This window comes from Gopherus flavomarginatus, chromosome 4 (assembly GCF_025201925.1).
Source record: "Gopherus flavomarginatus isolate rGopFla2 chromosome 4, rGopFla2.mat.asm, whole genome shotgun sequence".
Taxonomy (NCBI): Eukaryota; Metazoa; Chordata; order Testudines; family Testudinidae; genus Gopherus; species Gopherus flavomarginatus.
In genome coordinates, this window is record NC_066620.1 from 172,883,628 (window position 1) to 172,906,640 (window position 23,013).

The 23,013-nt window shown below is 39.5% G+C and overlaps 2 protein-coding genes across 4 annotated transcripts in view; one reads left to right on the top strand and one right to left on the bottom strand.

Annotated features, from left to right (window-relative positions):
* The window catches only part of MCPH1 (microcephalin 1), a 223,444-nt gene that overhangs the window by 72,500 nt on the left and 127,931 nt on the right, over window positions 1-23,013 (bottom strand). The window lies entirely within an intron of this gene.
* The window catches only part of ANGPT2 (angiopoietin 2), a 75,231-nt gene that overhangs the window by 18,425 nt on the left and 33,793 nt on the right, over window positions 1-23,013 (top strand). Inside the window, exons 2-4 of the mRNA XM_050950825.1 lie at window positions 6,718-6,873; window positions 16,843-16,964; window positions 21,991-22,223. Of these exons, the coding sequence (XP_050806782.1) occupies window positions 6,718-6,873; window positions 16,843-16,964; window positions 21,991-22,223 (511 nt within the window). The remainder of the gene's footprint in view (window positions 1-6,717; window positions 6,874-16,842; window positions 16,965-21,990; window positions 22,224-23,013) is intronic.

A 23,013-nucleotide genomic window follows, 5' to 3' on the forward strand; every position in this document is an offset into this window, starting at 1 on the left:
TGGTATAGTAGTTAGAGGAGTGATTTTTAAAAAAAAACATAATATTTCCATAATGGCAAAAGCCCTATTCTAGATGGAGTTGTACCGCCCAAAAAGTACTTTTGATGGTATAGTTTATTTCCTTTGGGGATCCAGTATAAACTATATTGGGAGAGTTTGCTGGTATAGCTGTACTGGCAAACCTACTGTGCTACAGACGAGTCCTAAGTCTATTCTGTTAGGTGTCCTTGTGGGCATGAAACTGTTTTTAGTTTCTCGGAAAACCTCTGCTATGCTCAAAAAATTCTCCTCTCTACATCCCTGCAACAAACTGAGGTAAGCAATTTAGGCGCCTTTTCCTGTTTTTTCCCCCCTCACACCTCTCTTCTCTGAATTTACTCCTCAGATATTTCTTCACATGTGAGTGAGCAGTTCAGGCTTTCCTCTTCTGCCGTCCAATCAATGTACCAAGCTTAATGAATTCTTCAGCTCTATTTTTCTCTTAGGAGGTTGGGTGCAGATCATTTCTGTTCTCTTTAGGTCTTTATTGTCAACTTTTCCTTCTGTCTGTTGGGTGTGCACTTCCCCAGAGGTGTGAAATCTCTCAATGACCTACTAGCTACAGCTTTCTCTTCTTAACTGCATCTCCTTTCTTGTAGAATCTGTGAGATGTCTTTGGGAGCCTGAATGGTCATTTTAGTGCAGATGACCCAACCTCAGATAGCCATCAATAGAATATGAGACTAAGGCTATGTTTACTCTATGGACCTTACAGCAGCACAGCTATACTGCTACAGCTGTGCTGCTGAAAGGTCTCACTAGAAGCTGCTCTTTGCTGGCAGGAGAGAACCATGCCAATAAGCGGCATTAGCTATGTCGGCAGGAGAGTCTCTCCACGCCAGCACTTTTGTCAGTGAAACTATGTCGGTCAGGAGTGTGTTTTTTCACACCCGACTCACAGAAGTTTTACTGACAAAAAAGTGGTAGTATAGACAAAGCCTAAGCATACATCTACCCGGATCGGCGGGCAGCGATTGATCCAGCGGGGGTCAATTTATCATGTCTAGTCTAGATGCAATAACTTGACCCTTGAGTGCTCTCCCATCGACTCCTGTACTCCACTGCCGTGAGAGGTGCAGGCGGAGGCGACGGGGGAGCAGCAGCAGTGAACTCACCATGGTGAAGACACCTTGGTAAGTCGATCTAAGTACGTCCACTTCAGCTACATTATTCACGTAGCTGAAGTTGTGTAACTTAGATTGATCCTCCACCCAGTGTAGACCGGGACTAAGGCTACACTGAAGATTTCACAGAAACCGTGTACCATTTCACCAAGAGAAATGAAGCTCCAACAAGGTTAACAGTGGTAGAGGCACGAGTGTAGTTCAGCTGCAGGCATTTTTACCATCGTTGCTAGTACCAGAGGAGCTGTGTCAGTGCTAAAGTATCTGTGGGAGATTTCCCTAAAATCCTCAGTGTAGTCAGGGATTATAATCACACTGCATGCACAGTAGTATCAGAATACTATAAGGAAATAAGCAAGCAGTTAATAGTAATTGCTGTGGGTTCTCTTCTCTCCTCCCATCTCATCCTGCGGAGAGGTAATTTGTATTAAATTTGTGTTTTCTGGACTGAAAACTAAATAAAAGATCATGCTCAATTCAACAGCAGATATCAATTACTCCAACCAATTTGTTAACATCATGCTTTAATTATAGTTCTCATAATAACTTATTTCCACCTACTGTTATTTTCACTCCTCCTTACAGGTACTAACATCTTAAAACTAGATGTTAAAATACAAATGTTGTTAACTGTGTTATAAATTAGATTAATACCCATAATTAATAATGCTATATTAATAAAAATGAAGCAGCAAAGAGTCTTGTGGCACCTTACAGACTAACAGATATTTTGGAGCATGAGCTTTCGTGGGATGCGTCTGACGAAGTGGGTATTCACCCACGAAAGCTCATGCTCCAAAACGTCTGTTAGTCTATAAGGTGCCACAAGACTCTTTGCTGCTTTTACAGATCCAGACTAACACGGCTACCCCTCTGATATTTAATAAAAATGAGAAGCTTAATTTACATTCACTAATTGTATTCTGATGATACTTTACATCCATCTTTCTTAGGTTCCACAATAAATGAGCTAATCTGTTTCCCTTTTGTTTTAGTTTTTAGTCAATTTCATCGTCAAGTCCGCCTACTATGGCAGGGCTTCATTAGTTGGATTAGAAGGGTGGGTTAGGGACTCATGGTTCATGGCACATGTCTCTCATTTCTAGGGCATAAACGTGGCTGTTAGCAGGATGAGCCTACTTTGATTTAAAAGTGATTGTTCGCTCCAGCCAGGGATCTTTGAGACTGAGATCTGCATCATGTACTATATGCTTATGTGTGTCATTCATGGGGGTTGGCACTTGGCAAAGTAGGGAGTTTAATGTGTGTATTAATAAAACAATAATTGCTGCCAAGAACATTAAGGTTTAGTAGTTTAGATAAACCATTTACTATTCAAGAAAACAAAACCAAAATCTCATCTATAATTTTAAATGAATTAAGTACAAATTAAAATGTCTCCAGGAAAGTGCAAATCATTTGTTAGTCTATTAGCAAAGTTGTTCTATAAGATGAACACAAACTAAACAATATAGATCACAAAGATTCTTCATTTAACTAAGAATTGGAATTAGCAAGTCAGTTCTTTCTGCAGTGATTAATAATATACTCAAACCAACAGCTGAAAGAATTTTCCATTAGCAGCTACTACATCTTTTTCTTTCCATCACCAATTTCAAGCTTGCTGTTTGTTTAAAATAAAATCTTGGCTATAATAATGATGTTTTAGAATGTGGTCCAATATGATTGATCTGCCCTCATTCTTTTGGCAACGTAAGATAAATATTTTTGTCAATTTTATACTTTAATATGATTTGCAGTAATAAGGGATGACAGTCCAGATTTTACATCTAAATAAAGTGCTTAATGTGTGTGTCTAAAAATGTTTTATCCTGGTTGTAACTAAAAGCCTTAAATATGAAATAAATTAATTTTTAAAGTATTTTTTGAATTCTTTCTAAAAGCTTTGGGATCGAAACGTGTGTTAAAAGGGTTACTTTTCTGTGAATTCACTCAGGTTTACTTTCTTTAATTAGGTGTCATTAACATGTATTTAAAATATGTTTTTTACACAAAAATGTCATCCAGTACCAACGTCCATGATAAAAAAACCTTGGAAAATATCACTACATAGTGCAGTCAGAATATTGTCATATTGTGCCTTCTTCAAATTCTATTAGAAATCTACCACCTTTCCCTGATCCTTCAAAACAAGACCTTAGAAGTCTATTTATTATGTGGTTCTGTGAGTTGTGCTTCTTTTTAAGGTTGAACTGAATTTTGCATTTAAAAACAGGAATGTAACCACTTTACTATGTATGACAAATACCGTGTATTCTCTCCAAAATTACAGCACTTTTGAGTATACAGATTTTCTGGGAATTTACAGGTAAATCAGTTTCTGAATTAAAATAAATATAAAAAACAGATCATTAAAAAAATGGAGTTTGACCATTTCCCCCACAAAAATCTTAATGTAATAACGGAGATGCGGAATTCTCATACAGTTAACACTCACTGAAGTCTCATGTATTGACTATGGTTCAAGGCTTTTTCTCTTACAAGCAGCAGTAAAAAGAGAAAAGAGGGTTTGTGCACTATATTTAACCTCATAAAGATGTTGGGTTTTGAGAGAGATGCTCAATTCTAACTCCAAAGCACTGGGAAAACACATGGCTCTTCAGCAAACAGGGGTTTTTTATTTTTTTCTTACTTCTTCTGAACGGCCTCTATACTTTATAAGCCTGTGAAGCTTCAGAAATTCTGAAATGCAATTTGGAGATGCCAGCTTCCTTTCTTTCTTTAACAGGTTACATCATAGAGACCAAAACCTCTCAGATCCTCAGGAAGAAAGTTTTTATTTATTTATTTATTTTACTCAAATAAGCTCTAAAATCTTGAGATTTTGAAAGAACACCTTTTTTTTTTTAACTCACATAGTACTGAAATCCATAAAATGATTTTAAAGAGTCCATTTTAACCCTTCATCTCAGACTCTAGATTTGGTTTTGTGAATGGTTTTGAATTAAACAAGATATAGGCACAGCCTGGCAGCTTCAGACTATTAAGAATGAACCCTTCAAAATGTGTTGGATTCTAAAAGGAATTTCATTGATTCCTTAGGGTGACAAATATAGTTGTTCTTTTAACCCTGCAACTTTAAACTTACAATGTTAAGATGAACAAGAGACGGGACCAAAGAAAAATGTCTTAATATTTCATATTCCTGGAACTTGGTATCCCAGGTTCTCTTTTAAATGCAGATTTTCACCCTTGAAGTTTACTTGAATACCATAGAGTTTGGAACCCCCCTCAACCCCCACACCCTGGTGATGCATGTTGCCTTAAATAATAGTACATTAATAGCTTACATTATCAGAGTTCCAAAGTCTTTTTTTTTTTTACATCCAAATCACTGAACAGACTTTCAGCCCTAGAAATGGATACTTAAAAATTCAACCAATACTTGCTCAGAGAAAAAGAAAAGTTTGTTTCACTTGTGTTCATGCCCCTTTCTGTGAATATTCTAGTGAACTAAGCAGGGTGGATTTGATTTAAATCACTAGTCAGGAAGACTCGATTTATTCATGGATTTCTACATAAAAGTGCATTCTGGAATATGCTGCTCAAACAGTTTCACTTTTGTTTCTACTGCCTGTCCCTCCCTTCTCACATTTATCTCCAGACTTCTTCTCCTTGTCCAGATCTATTCTGTCCCCAACAATCTTTTATTCGTTGAACTTTTTGAAACTTTGCACCTTTAGAGAGAGGTAAGGGATTGACTCTGTGTACACAAATTTGCAGAGGGACAATAGGGTTGAGGTCTGTTATTTCACACCTCTATATATTGTTTATTTATTTAAAAACATTTTTTTCTGTTAACAAGCATGTTATCTCTGGAGAGACAAATCCACAGTTTGAGAACTGCAATACTAAGCATCTCTGATGGTATCTTCTAGGCTGAGCACTGAGTCCCATTGGATAGATAGAAAGATTAACCTAAATAATCTATACAGAAGCCCCTGGAACCCTATGTAGTTGGGTCCCTAATCCATGAACTACTGGAACTCATTTACAAAACTTTTCTTAAACATTACATGAATATATTGTCTCATACTATAGAATAATAATTTATAATCCCCATTCCATGTTGAGATATCTTTGAGCTATAATGTATCTTAATTAAAACTATCTTTAGATAGGTTTTTCCCTCAAAAAGCATCAAAAAATCTGATTTAAATAAAAAAAACGTGAATAATTCCACTGACATCAGTGAGACTACCCACACAATTAAGCATCTTGCCAAATCAGGTTCCAATTTACCACCAGAAATTTTTGCCAAAAGAACTTCTAATGATTACAGAAAACATTCAAAGAAAGTGGACTTTGAATTCGCCTTCATTGATGTTTTTACTAGAAAGCTGATCTAAATGATCTAAATGACTCATCCTCATTCAGGAAATAAATATGCCACGTTACCTATATCTCCAGTCAAAAGAGCAAACCAATTATGAGCAAACTAAAAACCAGGAATTATTTGCAGAAATTATGCAGAGAATAATTCTGAATAAATTTGAGAAATATCAAACTGCTGTCAGACAATTCAGAGAGACTGAAAGATGCTATCAAATTATTTGAAACCTTACCTATCCTCTAACTAGTTCCTTGAGAGCATCTGCGTGCTCTATTTGGTATAAGGACTACAAAAAAGTTTATTTGGTCATTGGAGTGATTTTAGAATTAAATAATTTCAGCAGCTTTTATTTTTGCATTCCTAGACATGTGGTGTTTATAATAACCAAAATGGCTCACCCTAGGTTTCATCTGTTTGAAAGACTCTTGAATAATACACACACACACACAACAAATAAATAATCAGACTTCATCTTTAACATTTAAATCATGCAGCTAAAAAATGCTCTTCAAAATATTTCTGAAGTCTTGAAACAGGAAGGTGACTAAACTCTTAGGCCTTTGTCTTCTAAAAATTTCCATAGTGCAGCTCCTCTGGTAGTAACAATGGTGGGCGTGCTAGTATAGACAAGGTTCAAAGTGGCTGTCAGCATTTTAACCTTGGCTATTTCTAAACCTGGCCAGAATAGGTCTACACAACAGTGGTTAACTCTAGTGGCCACAAGATTCTTAACTCGGCATGCACTCCTGCCATTGCTCCCTGTGGTGGAGCTAAATGCATGTTAGCAACTAAGGCCTGGGCTACACTAGCAGGGGGGTTCGAACTAAGATACGCAACTTCAGCTACACGAATAGTGTAGCTGAAGTCAAAGTATCTTAGTTCAACTTACCTGGCCATCCTCATGGCGGCGAGTCAATTACCACAGCTCCCCTGTTGACTCCACTTACTCCTCCCGAGGTGGAGTACGGGCATCGATTCGGGAATCGATTTATTGTGTCTCAGCTGGACAAGATAAATCAATCCCCAATATATCAAACACTACTCGCCGATCTGGGCGTACCCTAAGGGAAATTGTTCACAAAAAAGGCTGATGGACAAGGCCTAAGAGAAGATTGATTTAGCAATCTAGTCTGCATGTTGACTATACTCTTAAACAAAAATGTAAAGAAAGCAATTATCTTCTTTCTTTTCCCCATATAGCTTGAGAATTACATCCAAGACAATATGAAGAAAGAAATGGTAGAGATACAGCAAAATGCAGTGCAGAATCAGACTGCAGTAATGATTGAAATAGGCACAAACCTACTGAATCAAACAGCTGAACAGACCCGCAAGTTGACAGATGTTGAAGCTCAAGTAAGTAATAAATTTCAGATTCTCATTGACTTTAGTGGGTTTGGAACAATCCATACAAGGAATTGTTATAATAGGGAAATTTTAAAATGTTAGCTGCATATGTCTTTAATAAATAATACAGTTAAAACCTCCAAGATATGCCTCAGCCTAAACTGAGTAATCATATGACCTGCTGCAACCCATACTACTTCCCCTTCTTGATTATTCACCTCCCATTTTTCAGGTCACAGCTAAACTGGGCTTTTAATCTTCTTTGGGACAGGGGCCATGCTTCTGATCTGTTAAATGACTTTGTAGGTTTCAGAGTACTGTAAAAATAAAAATGATTCTTATTTCTGAACTTTATTTTATTTTTTCCTAATCCATAAGTGTTCTCCATGATAGCTTATTCTCTCCCTGTGAATACTGCTGTGAGATCATAATGAATATAGGATAATCACAGTCATCTCCACCATAAGACACTAATATCTGTTGTATCAACCAGGCAAGGTACTAACAAACTTCAACAGGACTTTATTTTTAAAGTGGAAACCTCTTTACCAAACTGCTGCTACACCCTCTGTAACTCTCACTCTGTCTCAACTCCTCTCCCTCCTTCCTGTTTCCTGTCCTTTCAGACTCTCAACAGCCAGTGCGCCCAGTTCTAATAATTACAAGCAACATCTATACACCAAATTCCCTCCTCTCTTAAGAAACTCTCCCAATTAAAATAAACGTTGTTCTAACCACAGGAACAAATAGGAAACAAACACTATACTATTGGCAGAAATATTACACTGAAAACACTGTAGATACTACATAACAGTCTCTAGTCCAGACAGGTGGTCGTCTGGGTCTGACAGGCTGTCTCTCAAGCCCCGGTTCCAATGCGATGTCTTGTTGTGTTGATATTATGGTGAAGTCATCCAATGCAGACTGGGTCTTAGCATAATCTCCTCTTGGTGCATAGGCAGGTGCAAGATAAGAAGCATTCCATACCCACCCATCAGAAAGTCGATAGGTGTAAGGTCCTTCTATGATTTTAAGAGGAGCTGTGAATTTATGGTCCCCTTTGTGAAAAATTCCAGGTTTTCATATTCTAACGAAGAAACCACACTCTCACTTTGGTTCCTTAGCACCCCGCTGTTTGTCTGTGAAAGTCTTATACTTTGCTTGGTTCTGTCCAACTGTTTTTCTCACATCATCCTCAGTTGGGGCCTCAGGTCATGCCTTTAACAATCCAGCAATGTTCAGTTTAGTATTCATCTGTTTCCCATGCAGTAACTCTGCAGGTGATCTTTGCATTGTGGCATGTCATGTAGCCCGGTATGCTTGAAAGAAATCAGTAGTGAAGGATATCCACAATCACCCTTCCAGTTCAGCCATTTACAAACTCTCTTTCAAACTTCTCTTAAACCGTTTGATTTCCCCCATTGGCTTGAGGGTAATATAGGGATGACCTTCTGTGTAAAATGTTCATCTCTGCTAGAAAGATTTCAAACTCCAGGGAAGTAAATTGACTACCATTATCTGAAACCAGTTCTTTGGGGTTACCTTCCCTGCTAAAAACTGAAGAGAGAAACTTAATTACTGTAGCAGAAGAGATTTGCGATGTAAACGCTACCTCAGGCCATTTACTGAAATAGTCTATTAAAGTGATGGCATAATGACAGTCAATTGGAGCAGTATCGAAGGGTCCCACAGTGTCAATTGCCACTTTTCCCCATGCAGATTCAGGAAGAGGAACAGGCTGTAATGGAGGGGTACATGTCTTTGCTGTCTTATCATGCATTTGGCAAGAGACACAGGATTTTAGGAGTGCTTCAGTTTGAGAGTCCATCCCTGGCCACCAATACAGATCCCGTAGTCATTGTTTGGTTCTGACAATTCCTTGATGAGTATCGTGTGCCACGTGTATGAGTTTTGACTGTAATTCTTCTGGCACAAGTAGCCGGTGTGTACCTCATAGCACACAGCCATCGAGCAAAGAAAGTTCATCCCAAACTCTAAAATAAGGCAGCAAAACTGGGTCAAGGTTTTCAGGGTTACTGGGCCATCTCTTTGTCAAAAATTCCCGTAGTTTTTGTTGAACTGGACAGGCTGAACAAACAAAATTGTTCTCTTGTAACTGCAGTAAGAGTGCTTGTAATAAGCGGAACTACTACATCCTCATCCTCCGGTGTACCATCTGGTAAAGGCAAAGGCAGGTGAGAAAGGCAATCAGCTACCACATTTTTGTTTCCAGGCTTACATTCCAGTTCAAAATTGAAAGAGTAGTCTTGCAGACCATCTAGCAATATGATATCCTGTACTTTCCAGTCCTTTCGTGGTGAGCAACGTCATGAAAGGGCTGCGGTCTGTACACATCTTGAACGTGCGGCCCCACAGGTAAGTTCTCCATTTTTCAGTAGCCCAGATGCAAGCAAGTGCTTCTTTTTCAACTGCAGAATATTTTCTCTCAGCATTACTTAGTGTCCTTGAAGCAAATGCAACAGTCCTCTCTGTGTCGTCCTCATGAAGTCGTGTGAGGACAGCCCCAAGTCCATAATCAGTTACAATTGTGGGCAATGCAGGACTGAATAGTGCAAGTACTGGACTATGTACAATCAAGTCTTTCATCGTTTCGAAGCTAGCTTTTGCATCCGTTGTCCACACTAAGGTTGAACTTCTCTGTAGTAATTCTCGTAACAGTTCAACGATAGAAGCATAATTGGAAATGAATTTTGCATACCAGGAGGTAAGACCCAAGAAGGCATGTAAGGTTTGCAAATCTGTTGAAGGAGGAGCATTTGAAATTGCCAGGATATGATCGGGATCAGATTTTAGTCCAGCTTGTGAAATTGTATGCCCCAGAAAGGAGAGTTCAGTTTGTCTAACTTTGCATTTGGACCTATTGAGCTTGAGGCCTGCTTTGCTGAAGCAGTTTAGTACAGACTGCAGGTTATTGTCATGTTCCTCAATAGTATTTCCAAACATGATAATATCATCCAAATAGCACTGAACTCTATGTTGATTCTTCAGAATAAATGACATTTTTTGGAAGGCACTTGGGGCTGATGCGAGACCATATGGAACACGTTTAAAACAAAATAGTCCCTTGTGTATAATAAATGCTGTGAGGTCTCTGCTATCTTCATGCAACATAACCTGATGGTATGTGCTCTGCAAATCAAGAGTAGAAAACATCTTTGCTCCACAGAGTTCTGCAAATACTTCTTCTGTGTGAGGAAGAGGATGGCTGTCAAACACAATAGCTTTATTTGTCTCCCTTAAGTCCACAAAAAGGCGAATGCCTCCACCGTTCTTCTGCGTCATTAATATAGGTGAAACCCATTCTGAGGAGTTAATTTCTTCAATAATGTCCTTTTGAACAAGTTTTCTAAGTTCCTCTGAAACAGCTTCTCTGACTGAAAATGGTAAGCGCCATAATTTCTGTCATACAGGCATCACATTATTCTGCATTTTAACTTTATGCAGAAACCCATAAGCACAGCCGAGTTTCTCCTCAACCTGGTGTTGGGTCCCAGCTGAAACTGGTGTGTGTACTGCAAGAGTGCTTTGCTGAGGAAGATCAATTCGTCCATTAACTACTATGAGATTTAAGGCAGCCAATAAATCTCTGCCAAGGATAGGAGTGCCTTTGTGGACAATATAGAACTCTGCAGTTACACAGCAATCACCAAAACTAACTATTGCTGGCAGGCAGCCATATACTGGAATATGTTTTTTCAAATAGCACACCAACTGAAGTTTGTGTTCAGTAAGAGTGAAGCATTAATTATTGCTCTAATTGAAAAGCATTTGTTCTGCTAACAGCCAAATCTTCAAAAAACGATTTTTTCTAAATGCCTCAGCAAACAAACAGTTCTAAATTGTAGAGTAAGATATAGAAGGATAAATCCTGGATTGAAGTAAAATTGTATTGTGTATTTCGTAACTTCTGTTAAAATGGTAGGCAAATTCAGATATGTATTTCTATAGCAGATATTTAAAATGTTTAGCATGTATATTATGCTTCATATGTTCAAAGTACTGTACAAATATTAACTAAAATATTCACAGCACATACTGCTATTTATAGATATTATTTGGTTATTTGGAAGAGGTAATTTGTCACCTACAGTATATATTTGTTTGAGCCTGCATAGTAAACTGATGGCTCCAGTCAGAAGCAAGTTAAATATGTCTTTATGACTTTATCACTAAGAACCACCATGGGATTCAAAGATCCCCATGTGTTTTCACTTGCTGAGACAATATTTGTATCCACTCACAATAAAGTCTTTACAGAAATTACCCAACTAGGAAAAAGACTGTCACTCCAACTTTCTTTCTCTGAAATTACTGTTCAGTAGGTTAAAAGCTTAATTAATAGCAGAAGGAGATTAACCAAACAATTGCTCTCTCAAGGACACTCATTCTTTGGCAATAATTCTCAATTACATTTAAGTGTGAAATCATGTCCTGAATGACTGTTTAACATGAAGGATGTGAGTAATCAATTCTTCCTGTCAACTAAAGCCAAATCCTGATGAACTAAAAAAGCTATTCTAAACCAAAAAACTGACATTGTCTAGAGAACACACATAAGAACGTAACATAACAAAGCAAAACTGATCTTCCATGCCACATCACAATACTATTGTTTTTTTTGTCAGTGGTAGATGTAATTCTGAATAAAAAGGAACTTGGATAAGGAAATGGTTTACTAAAACTGAAACCATGGAATGAGTCTATTAAAAATTTGGTCACATGGTAAACAGTTCAATCCAAATGATGTTTTTCACTTCTAGACACCTGTGACATTCTGGTCCCATTGAAGTCAAAGGCAATATTCTCAATGACTTCAGCATGGCCAGGATATGACCACCCATATTAAAAGAAAATGCTTTATATATTCACACCAGAATGGGAAAAATCTTACAGAGGAAATCATTCTTTAAAGAGCAAATACAATAAATACTCCTGAGGGAATTCTGTCTCTCAAAATTTTAAATTCTGCACCTAAAAATTCTGCAGAGGATCTAAGTGAAGGTGGTTGGGGCTCCGCGGGGGGGGGGGTGTCTAGGTGTGGGGTCCAAGTGCTGGAGGAGTGGGGCTTGATGGGGTGGGGGTCCAGGTGCAGCTGGTTGGGGATCAGCGGGGTGAAGGGCTTGGAGAGGTCCAAGTATAGCAGGGTAGGGTTTGTCAGGGTGAGGGTTTGATGGGCCTGTGTAGCAGGGGAGCTGTAATAACCTGTAATAACCTTAGTCCCAGATTTGGACCTTAGCGTCCAAAATATGGGGGTTAGCATGAAAACCTCCAAGCTTAGTTACCAGCTTGGACCTGGTACCTGCTGCCACCACCCAAAAAATTAGAGTGTTTTGGGGCACTCTGGTCCCTCTGAAAACCCTTCCCTGGGGACCCCAAGACCCAAATCCCTTGAGTCTCACAACAAAGGGAAATAATCCTTTTTCCCTTCTCCCCTCCAGGTGCTCCTGGAGAGATACACAGACACAAGCTCTGTGAAACTACACAGAGTGACTCCCCCTCTCTGCTTCCAGTCCTGGAAACAAAAAGTACTTTCCTATTCCCCCAGAGGGAATGCAAAGTCAGGCTAGGAATCCAACACACAAATCTCCCCTTGATTTCTTCCTCCCACCAATTCCCTGGTGAGTACAGACTCAATTTCCCTGAAGTAAAGAAAAACTCCAACAGGTCTTAAAAGAAAGCTTTATATAAAAAGAAAGAAAAATAAGTACAAATGTTCTCTCTGTATTAAGATGATACAACACAGGGTCAATTGCTTAAAAGAATATTGAATAAACAGCCTTATTCCAAAAGAATACAAATCAAAGCACTCCAGCACTTATATTCATGCAAATACCAAAGAAAAGAAACCATATAACTTACTATCTGATCTCTTTGTCCTTACACTTGGAAACAGAAGACTAGAAAGTAGAACTACTTCTCCAAAGCTCAGAGAAAGCAGGCAGGCAGAAAACAAAAGACCTTAGACACTCAATTCCCTCCACCCAAAGTTGAAAAAATCCGGTTTCCTGATTGGTCCTCTGGTCAGGTGCTTCAGGTGAAAGAGACATTAACCCTTAGCTATCTGTTTATGACACGCCCCCCAAATTGCAGACAGTGGGGAAGCTCACTGGCGGCGATTTCCTTCTAGAACTTGAAAATAAACAGATTAATACAACACATACACCTTTACATATACTCCTAAGTATATAACTAACAGACTTCTACATTTTAAGAACACTTTTTAACTACTGAATTCTGGGAAACTCTCACGGGAGAGTGCATCAGCAACTTTATTAGAAGCTCCTGTGATGTGTTGAATTTCAAAATCAAAATCTTGGAGAGCTAAACTCCAACGAAGAAGTTTCTTGTTGTTCCCCTTGGCAGTATGAAGCCACTTTAGTGCAGCATGGTCAGTTTGTAGTTGGAACCGCCGTCCCCAAACATATGGGCGTAGCTTTTCCAGGGCGTACACAATGGCATAGCATTCCTTTTCACTGACTGACCAGTGACTTTCCCTCTCAGACAGTTTCTTGCTGAGAAACACGACAGGATGGAAGTTGTGATCTGTTGCTTCCTGCATGAGCACTGCTCCTATACCACGCTCAGATGCATCTGTTGTTACTAGGAATGGCTTGTCAAAGTCCGGGGCCCTGAGCACAGGGTCAGACATGAGCGTTGCCTTAAGTTGGGTAAAGGCCTTTTGACACTCATCAGTCCACTTAACGGCATTTGGCTGGGTCTTTTTGGTCAGGTCGGTCAATGGGGCAGCGATTTGGCTGTAGTGTGGTACAAATCGCCTGTAGTATCCGGCCAAGCCTAAGAAGGATTGGACCTGCTTCTTTGACTTTGGGACAGGCCACTTTTGGATAGCATCCACCTTGGCCTGTAGGGGGTTTATGGTTCCTCGACCCCCTGGGGTAATCGTTCCCCTTGACAGTAGCTTTCTTGCTTTCTGCCAGTTCCATCCATTTAGCTCCAATCTCCCCCGCCTCAGCGATATTCTTGGGGTTTCCATCTTGTATGTACCGCGTGATGTCTTCAGGAACACCATCCAAGAACTGCTCCATTTGTATGAGGAGGTTCAGTTCTTCCAAGGTTTGAATGTTGTTTCCTGTTAGCCAGGCCTCATAGTTTTTTGCAATGTAGTAGGCGTGTTTGGGAAATGACACCTCTGGTTTCCACTTTTGGGTTCTGAAGCGCCGACGGGCATGATCTGGGGTTATCCCCATCCTGTATCTGGCCTTGGTTAGAAAAAGTTTATAGTCATTCATTTGGTGCTTAGGCATTTCAGCTGCCACCTCTGCTAAAGGTCCACTGAGCTGTGACCTCAATTCTACCATGTACTGGTCTTCGGGAATGCTGTACCCAAGACAGGCTCTTTCAAAATTTTCCAAGAAGGCCTCGGTGTCATCACCTGCCTTGTAGGTGGGAAATTTCCTGTGCTGTGGAGCAATATTTGGCGCCGGGTTGTTAGGGTTGGCTGGCACATGCAGCCCAGCTTTTACCAACTCCAGTTCATGTTTTCTCTGTTTTTCCTTCTCTTCATTCTCTTTTTGTTGTTTTTCCATTTCTTTTTGGTGTTTTTCCATTTCTTTTTGGTGTTTTTCCATTTCTCGGTGGTGGGCCAACTCTTCTTCTGCTTGTTTCCTTCGGTAGGCTCTCTCTTCTTCTTCTAGTTTTCTTTTGTGTGCTGCCTCTTGGGCTGCCTGTTCTCTTTGGAAGGCTGCCAGTTTCATGCTTTCTTCCTTTTCTTTCATCTCCATCTGTCGCCTGTGTTCAGCTTCTTTGATTTGTTCTTCGGCGTCAATTTTTGCCTTAGAAGTCATGGTTCCTGTTTTCTTGTGTTGGGGTGCCCTCCGGTGTTTATCTTCTGAACTGCAGGTTCTGTTGCCTCCTGAAGTCTGCCTAGCAACAGTGCTTTTTTCCTTTTCTCTCTCTAGCTAATGTTCAATGAAGGGAAACCAGAAAAACCACTTTATTTGCATGCCTATAAGTGCTGGTACTTGCCCCCTAATGGGAGGGCTATTGCATGACAAAAGACCCTTAACATGCAAGCCACAAACTGCGAGAGAGAGCAGAAAAAAAAATTCTCTCTGGTTCCCTTTTAAAACCAACTGCTTCTCTCTGCTAAAAAGCCCTTAGCAGAGAAAAGAAAAATATAATATTTCTACTGGCTTCTGGGTTCTGTCTATCTCCCACCAGCTGCCACTCATGTAATAACCTTAGTCCCAGATTTGGACCTTAGCGTCCAAAATATGGGGGTTAGCATGAAAACCTCCAAGCTTAGTTACCAGCTTGGACCTGGTACCTGCTGCCACCACCCAAAAAATTAGAGTGTTTTGGGGCACTCTGGTCCCTCTGAAAAACCTTCCCTGGGGACCCCAAGACCCAAATCCCTTGAGTCTCACAACAAAGGGAAATAATCCTTTTTCCCTTCTCCCCTCCAGGTGCTCCTGGAGAGATACACAGACACAAGCTCTGTGAAACTACACAGAGTGACTCCCCCTCTCTGCTTCCAGTCCTGGAAACAAAAAGTACTTTCCTATTCCCCCAGAGGGAATGCAAAGTCAGGCTAGCAATCCAACACACAAATCTCCCCTTGATTTCTTCCTCCCACCAATTCCCTGGTGAGTACAGACTCAATTTCCCTGAAGTAAAGAAAAACTCCAACAGGTCTTAAAAGAAAGCTTTATATAAAAAGAAAGAAAAATAAGTACAAATGTTCTCTCTGTATTAAGATGATACAACACAGGGTCAATTGCTTAAAAGAATATTGAATAAACAGCCTTATTCCAAAAGAATACAAATCAAAGCACTCCAGCACTTATATTCATGCAAATACCAAAGAAAAGAAACCATATAACTTACTATCTGATCTCTTTGTCCTTACACTTGGAAACAGAAGACTAGAAAGTAGAACTACTTCTCCAAAGCTCAGAGAAAGCAGGCAGGCAGAAAACAAAAGACCTTAGACACTCAATTCCCTCCACCCAAAGTTGAAAAAATCCGGTTTCCTGATTGGTCCTCTGGTCAGGTGCTTCAGGTGAAAGAGACATTAACCCTTAGCTATCTGTTTATGACAGGAGCCCCAGCTGCTGCTGAGGGGACACCACATGCCTGGCTCCTGCTTCCCCCGCGATTCCCCTATCCCCTTTTCTTCTCCATCTCACTCCCATATTTCCCTCCCCTTGCCCTCTTCCCCCTCCTTCTTTCATTCCCCCGCAGGCACTCACTGATGCACAGAATAGAAAATAGGAAGGCTCCCAACACACAGAAGGGGATCATGACCGGCACTAGGACCAAAGAGGCGGCGTTCAGCTGCAGAGCCAGTGACAGAAGAGGAGGGGATGAGGAGCAGGCGCACGTAGCCCCTGTGCCCCCCTCCCCCATGCCTCACCTCTGTTTGGAGGGGGGCAACCCCCCCCCCAAATGCGCCCATGGTCGCCTCCTGCCCAAGCTGCTTTCTTCAGGGAAACACAGGAAATCTGCAGGGGACAGGGGTGTTTTCTGCAGGCATGCAGTCACTCTGAATCCCCCCAAGAGTAAATAAATTTCAAATACTGATTCTCATCTACCTCATTAGAAAGCTAATGGACAAAGTAATTTTGAAACACTGAATCACAAATGTGGTTTATAAAACCACCACTGAAACATTCCTCAGGATAAAGATAAGTGGAAATATAAATTATGATTCATTTTTTTAATGGTCAAACAAAAAACTACAGTAATTCTGAGCATTTTCCATTATAACCATAATTAATGTATTTATGCCCAAATCAGTGTGTGTGTGTGTATATATATATTATATATATATGCATGCACATGTACAGATTATATGACAAAAAATAAATATTTTTATTTTATTTTCTACATATAATAATTAGTGACTCTAGAATAGGATTAAATTATAACTAGACAAAAAAAAACTTAGCTTGGGTTTTCAAAGTTGCTTATTTATTTATTTATTTATTTTATTAGGTATTAAATCAGACAACAAGACTTGAACTTCAGCTTCTGGAACATTCTCTTTCCACCAACAAATTAGAAAGGCAGATTTCAGATCAAACCAATGAAATAACTAAGTTGCAAGAAAAAAACAGGTAAGATAGCTCTTCCTCTCCAGCATGCTAGATTGTCCTTTTAATATTGTTTTTCTGCATGAAAACATCTCTTCCAAAATGATACCTCAGTGGTTGTGCCCGACTTAGAGAACCTTTACTCAATTAAGAAATAATAAGGGGAAATCCTTTTTTTTTAGTAAGCATAAAATAATAAAGCTGGAATGAGATGAGCAGAGCAAAAAAAAAAAAAAAAACAAACAAAAACCCCTGGAACCTCTGTATTCTCTAACTTATATAAATTGTCATTGTGGTATTATTGCCTAAATTAAGTCTCAAGCTAACTATTATACCACTTTTCTACTGAAATAGTAATTTTTAGAAAACATCTACTAAAACATTCTCAAAAGAAAAATGATGTAAAAACTGAAATTTCCAGAACTCTCTAATTTTATAAATAATTAGCTTTGTTCATAAATTCTTGCTCCTCAAAAGCGTAAATGTATTATTGTAAATACAAACCTTCAGTTTTGCATTGCCTTTGTATGCAACTATTAGTATTAGCTACACATTTATTATGCAATGTTAAAGATTAATGTTGGATAACTGATTTGTTTCAGTAGTGATTTCCGCTCCGCGTACTATAAAACTGTTCTTAAATACAACATTTTCAGTTTGATTGTTATGTTTTCCTGTGATCAATAAAGGAAATACCATTGTGTGCAATGAAGCCATAAATGTGCAAAAGCTCAGACATCTTCTTTAGGACTAAAATAAAAGCACTACCAGGATTAACATAAAAACAGACCAGGACACACCAAATGAAAGTGGCACCTGACCCTGCCAGAACAACAAATAAGAACATAAGAATGGCCATACTGGGTCAGACCAAAGGTTCATCTAGCCCAGTATCCTGTCTACCGACAATGGCCAATGCCAGGTACCCCAGAGGGAGTGAACCTAACAGGTGATGATCAAGTGATCTCTCTCCTGCCATCCATCTCCACCCTCTGACAAACAGTCCATCCTGACTAACAGCCATTAATGGACTTAACCTCCATGAATTTATCCAGTTCTCTTTTTAACACTGTTATAGTCCTAGACTTCACAACCTCCTCAGGCAAGGAGTTCCACAAGCTGACTGTGTGAAGAAGAACTTCCTTTTATTTGTTTTAAACTTGCTGCCCATTAATGTCATTTGGTGCCCCCTAGTTCTTGTATTATGGGAATAAGTAAATAACTTTTCCTTATTTACTTTCTCCACATCACTCATGATTTTCTATACTTCTATCATATCCTCCCTTAGTCTCCTCTTTTCCAAGCTGAAAAGTCCTAGCCTCTTTAATCTCTCCTCATATGCGACTTGTTCCAAACCCCTAATCATTTTAGTTGCCCTTCTCTGAACCTTTTCTAGTGCCAGTATATCTTTTTTGAGATGAGGAGACCACATCTGTATGCAGTATTCAAGATGTGGGCGTACCATTGATTTATATAAGGGCATTAATATATTCTCCGTCTTATTCTCTGTCCCCTTTTTAATGGTTCCTAACATCCTGTTTGCTTTTTTGACTGCCTCTGCACACTGCGTGGACGTCTTCAGAGAACTATCCATGATGACTCCAAGATCTTTTTCCTGATTCGCTGTAGCTAAATTAGCCCCCATCATATTGTATGTATAGTTGGGGTTATTTTTTCCAATGTGCATTATCTGCACATTGGAAAAAGTCTGCAGCTATCCCTCCACTGCTACAACGATCAATACCCCCACAAAACAGCCTTTCATAATCCAGGGGTCATACGCATGCCTATTATATGTGATATACCTCATCCAGTGCACTAAATGCCCCAACGACTATGAGCGAACCAGATAATCACTAAGCCCTCGAATGAACTCACATAGGTAAATGATAAGACAAAAGCACCATATCACCTACTAGTGAACATTTTTCACAAAGCAATCACTCTATATCTGACCTCTCAGTCCTCATCCTCAAAGGAATCCTGCATAACACCTTCAAAAGACGAGCCAGGGAGCTTAAATTAATAACTTTGCTAGTTACTAAAAATCACGGTCTTAATAAAGACACTGGATTTATGGCTTATTACAACAATCTGTAACCCACTTTTTGTCCTATGATTACAGTGGTGTAAATGGCCACTTCACCTTCAATGGTCCCTTAGAATACGTGCTAACTACTCATGCTAAACTATATGTTCGACCTTCTATTTAGCTATGACACTGAGTATCTTTCCCAGACCTCAGAAAGAGCTCTGTGTAGCTCAAATCTTGTCTCTCTTACCAACAGAAGTTGGTCCAATAAAAGATATTACCTAGCGTTCTCCTAAATATCCTGGGACTGACAACACTACAAGACTGCATATAAAAACATTGTCACACAACCCCAATCTATTGCCTGCTCACTTTCTATCATACCTCTCTTTCTTCCTTTCTGAAAGTTATTTAGAAAGGAGTTGAAATGGGCTCAGCAATGCATTTTAATGCCATTGCTGTCATGTCATGACAGTTCTCATAATGAATACACAGCGTCCTTTGTTAGAATGATATATTACTTTAGAGACAAGGTAGCCAACAACTAATGAATGGACTGGCACACATATAATAAAACAGGCAGAGGACCATCTTATCAGCCTTGTTTTTACTGCATGGCCTGCAGAGCCTGTTGGCCCAGGAGGGCCCTAAAGCATCAGCTCTGAGCTCACTGCAGGGCCAGGACACACAAACTTGGCTGCACCTTCTCCCTACCAGCCAGCCTAAATATAAAGGGCACAGCCAAGTAAAGATATCTAGGTTTAAAAGAACTTAACCTATGTCAGACAGGAAACCACATCTTGGTTAAACAATACTTGGGAAGTCACAGGTGATATCTTCATGTGAAAAGAGGTTGTTCTCGTAAATGTTTCAAAAGTGCCTAAGTAACAAATGCCTAAGTCTCATCATCAAAAATGACTAGACATTTAGCAGCCTGAGTCCCACTGACTTGTAGTGAGACATAGGGATGGTCTACACTGGGAATTTACAGTAGCATAGCTGTATCTATCAGAGGTCTGAAAAATCTGCATACCTGAGAGATGCAGCTATGCCAAACTGAACCCTGATGTAGACAGCACTAGTGCTGCTGTAGCAGTTTAAGTATAGACATATCATGTTTTGTTTACCATGCTTAATTTACATGAGAGACAGGGATAGGCGAATATGCAGTATGGGTCTGGCAGAAAACCTGCGCGCTAACTCTGCTTTGAAGGCTGGGGTCCTGTTCTCGAAGGGCACTGTGACATCCACCATGATAATCTTCTTCCGGTACTCATTGGTGATGATGATGTCTGGTCGCAGTTGGCTGTTAGTTCCGGGGATGGAGGAATTCACAGCAACCTTCCCTACAGGTGGTGGGTTGGCTCTGATCAGGCGATCTTGGATAGTGTTGTGTCGCAGCTGCCAGGCTTTGGAATGGGGCTTGCAGCTACTTACTATCCAGCCTAACCCAATCAAACCTTGTCTCATCTCGGCTTAAAGAAAAGTTGTGTTATTGTCTGTCAGCACAGGGCTATCCAGGTGCAGAGTCAGATCACTGCCAAAGATTACTGCTACCATTTCTAATCCATTATATTGGGGAAGAGATGATCCTATTCAGGCCCCTGGCTCCCAACCACTCCATTTGCTGAAAGCGAGAATGAAAATCCAGCCATTATCCTTGCCCTCTTCCATATCCAATGGTTGCCCAGCAAAGGTGCCATAGTTTTTGCTTAACCAGCTTCATTCACCACATTGTCATATTAATAATCGTCTCTGAGGGATGTTATCGGGGGACAAAACTAGTTTCTAATATGAACAACGCATAACTGTCAAACCTCAGAAGTTTATTTTAGTTTCAAATAGTAAACAATTTGGAGATGAATCTAAAAGTAGCAATAGCAGAATACTTTAGTCTACATCAAAACTATATTTTTCAACGAGAAAAAAAAGTTGGACAGACATGTTTTGACATTTGTGTTTGCTGCCCTGTTATATTTGTGTTTGCTCCCTGAAGACTTTATATACCAGCTATCTACAAACAAGAATCTTTATCCAATAGGAGCAAAGTAAATATTCAATTTTAAAATGTCACTATAATTTTTGACTACAGTTACCAGACCTGAGATCACTACAGCATTACTGAAACATGTCAACATGATCTGAATACTGGAAGTATTATTTCTTATCTTTCCAGCATTCAGTTTATCCCTTAATTAATAAACAAACACACACACACAAAACCAAACCAAACCAAACCCCAAACTCTTATGTTTTAAATAAACACTGTGAAATATTTGAACATCATCAGAGAAAGTTACATCCTTTTAACCTTCTCCCTCTCCAATTCTGGAAAAGGTAACAAGCACACTTTCAGTAATTATATATTGGTAGCTTTTCCAACTATAACAGTCAGATCTAATTTCTATTGTTGAGGCCAAAGAAGTATTTTATTAAAAAACTGGAGAGAAAATAGAAAGTTGAATAGGTTTGATATTTAAATGGGTCACTTATTCTAATGATAAAGGTCTCTGAGGCTAGCTTTTCCTTAAATTACTGAAGAGAAAAGTAGTATTATTCAAGGCACTTGAATAACTATAAATAATAGTTACTCTAGGTTTAAATCAGTTTCATGTCTGATTCTCCTACTACCCTCAAGAGAGATTGTTTTCCTTTCAAGTCCAGAATTATATTTTTCCCTTTATACTACCAAAGTATTGTGGAAAACATAAGAGTTGTTATGGTGTATGAACTGGCAATACTAAGCATACTATACAATGGCCAAAAAGTCGTTCATTTATTTGACTAATAGAACAGATTATAGTTACGTAATGCATCAAACAAAGCGTATGTCAACTAAATACAGTTCATGGTGTTCTGCATGACACTGCGTGTATAACATTCTCTGAAGAATCCAGTTAGAAAAAGTCAGAGTACAAATATGTTAAGATGGAAAATAACTTCTATAACAGGCTTAATAGTCTTCAGCTAAAAACCACAGAAATGCTCAATTGACCCTAATTATATTCTTTTTATTAGCCTTCTAGAAAAAAAAGTCCTTGATATGGAAGACAAGCATACACTTCAGCTGCAATCAATCAAAGATGAAAAAGATCAACTTCAAGTACTAGTATCCAGACAAAATTCTATAATAGAAGAACTTGAGAAACAGTTAGTCACTGCTACGGTAAACAATTCAGTTATGCAAAAACAGCAACATGATCTAATGGAGACTGTTCACAACTTGCTTACTATGATAGCTACACCAAACTGTAAGTGAAGCATAAACACTATTATATCAGGTGAATAGCACTCACTAACTTTGTGTATCCTTTCATGTTCTATCTTCTCCCCACCTTAGCATCTCAAAAATGCATTTATGTATTATATTGTCAAAGTCCTGCATCAATGAATTGTTTGACTTACTATAATATTTAAGACTTATCCAGAAGAGGTAAGCCCATTAGTCATAACCTTACCCTCTCTCCATCCCTCCCCGCCAAACTCTCCCCCAAACCAAAACAAATATCCCATACATTTGTTTTCAACAATATCTTGTTTAGCTTCTGTGAGTTATATTGCTTTGCTTTGCCAGACCAGTTCCCAGTAGGCATCCCTGTTGAGTTTGACAAGTGTCTCATAGTCTCAACATGGCACAAACATCTGGCAGCCTTGTCAAACACCCCTCGTCCAAGCCGGATCCTGGCACATCCAGCTGGGCTGCCAGCAGGGTTTGTAGTTTCTTTTCCTGAGGACAACTGTGGGCACAGGCTTTGTGGGCACTGGCTTTGTTGGCACTGGTAACCTCTCTGTCTCCTCCTTTCAGTTCCCCAGGTTTGAGCAAGGAAGGAACAGCCAGGATAGGCAGCTGAAGATGAGGGGTTCAATATTAGCCCAAGGCTCTCTCAAGCAAGACTCCAACCCACAGACAGCATGCATCTACCCTGACAACTCTACCCAGACTTCCCGACCCCTCCCCATATACCCTAGAACGCACTCACCTCAGCACTCGAATCCCTCAGCCCCACCCATCTATGCTAACCATAGCTGGCAAGATGTGTG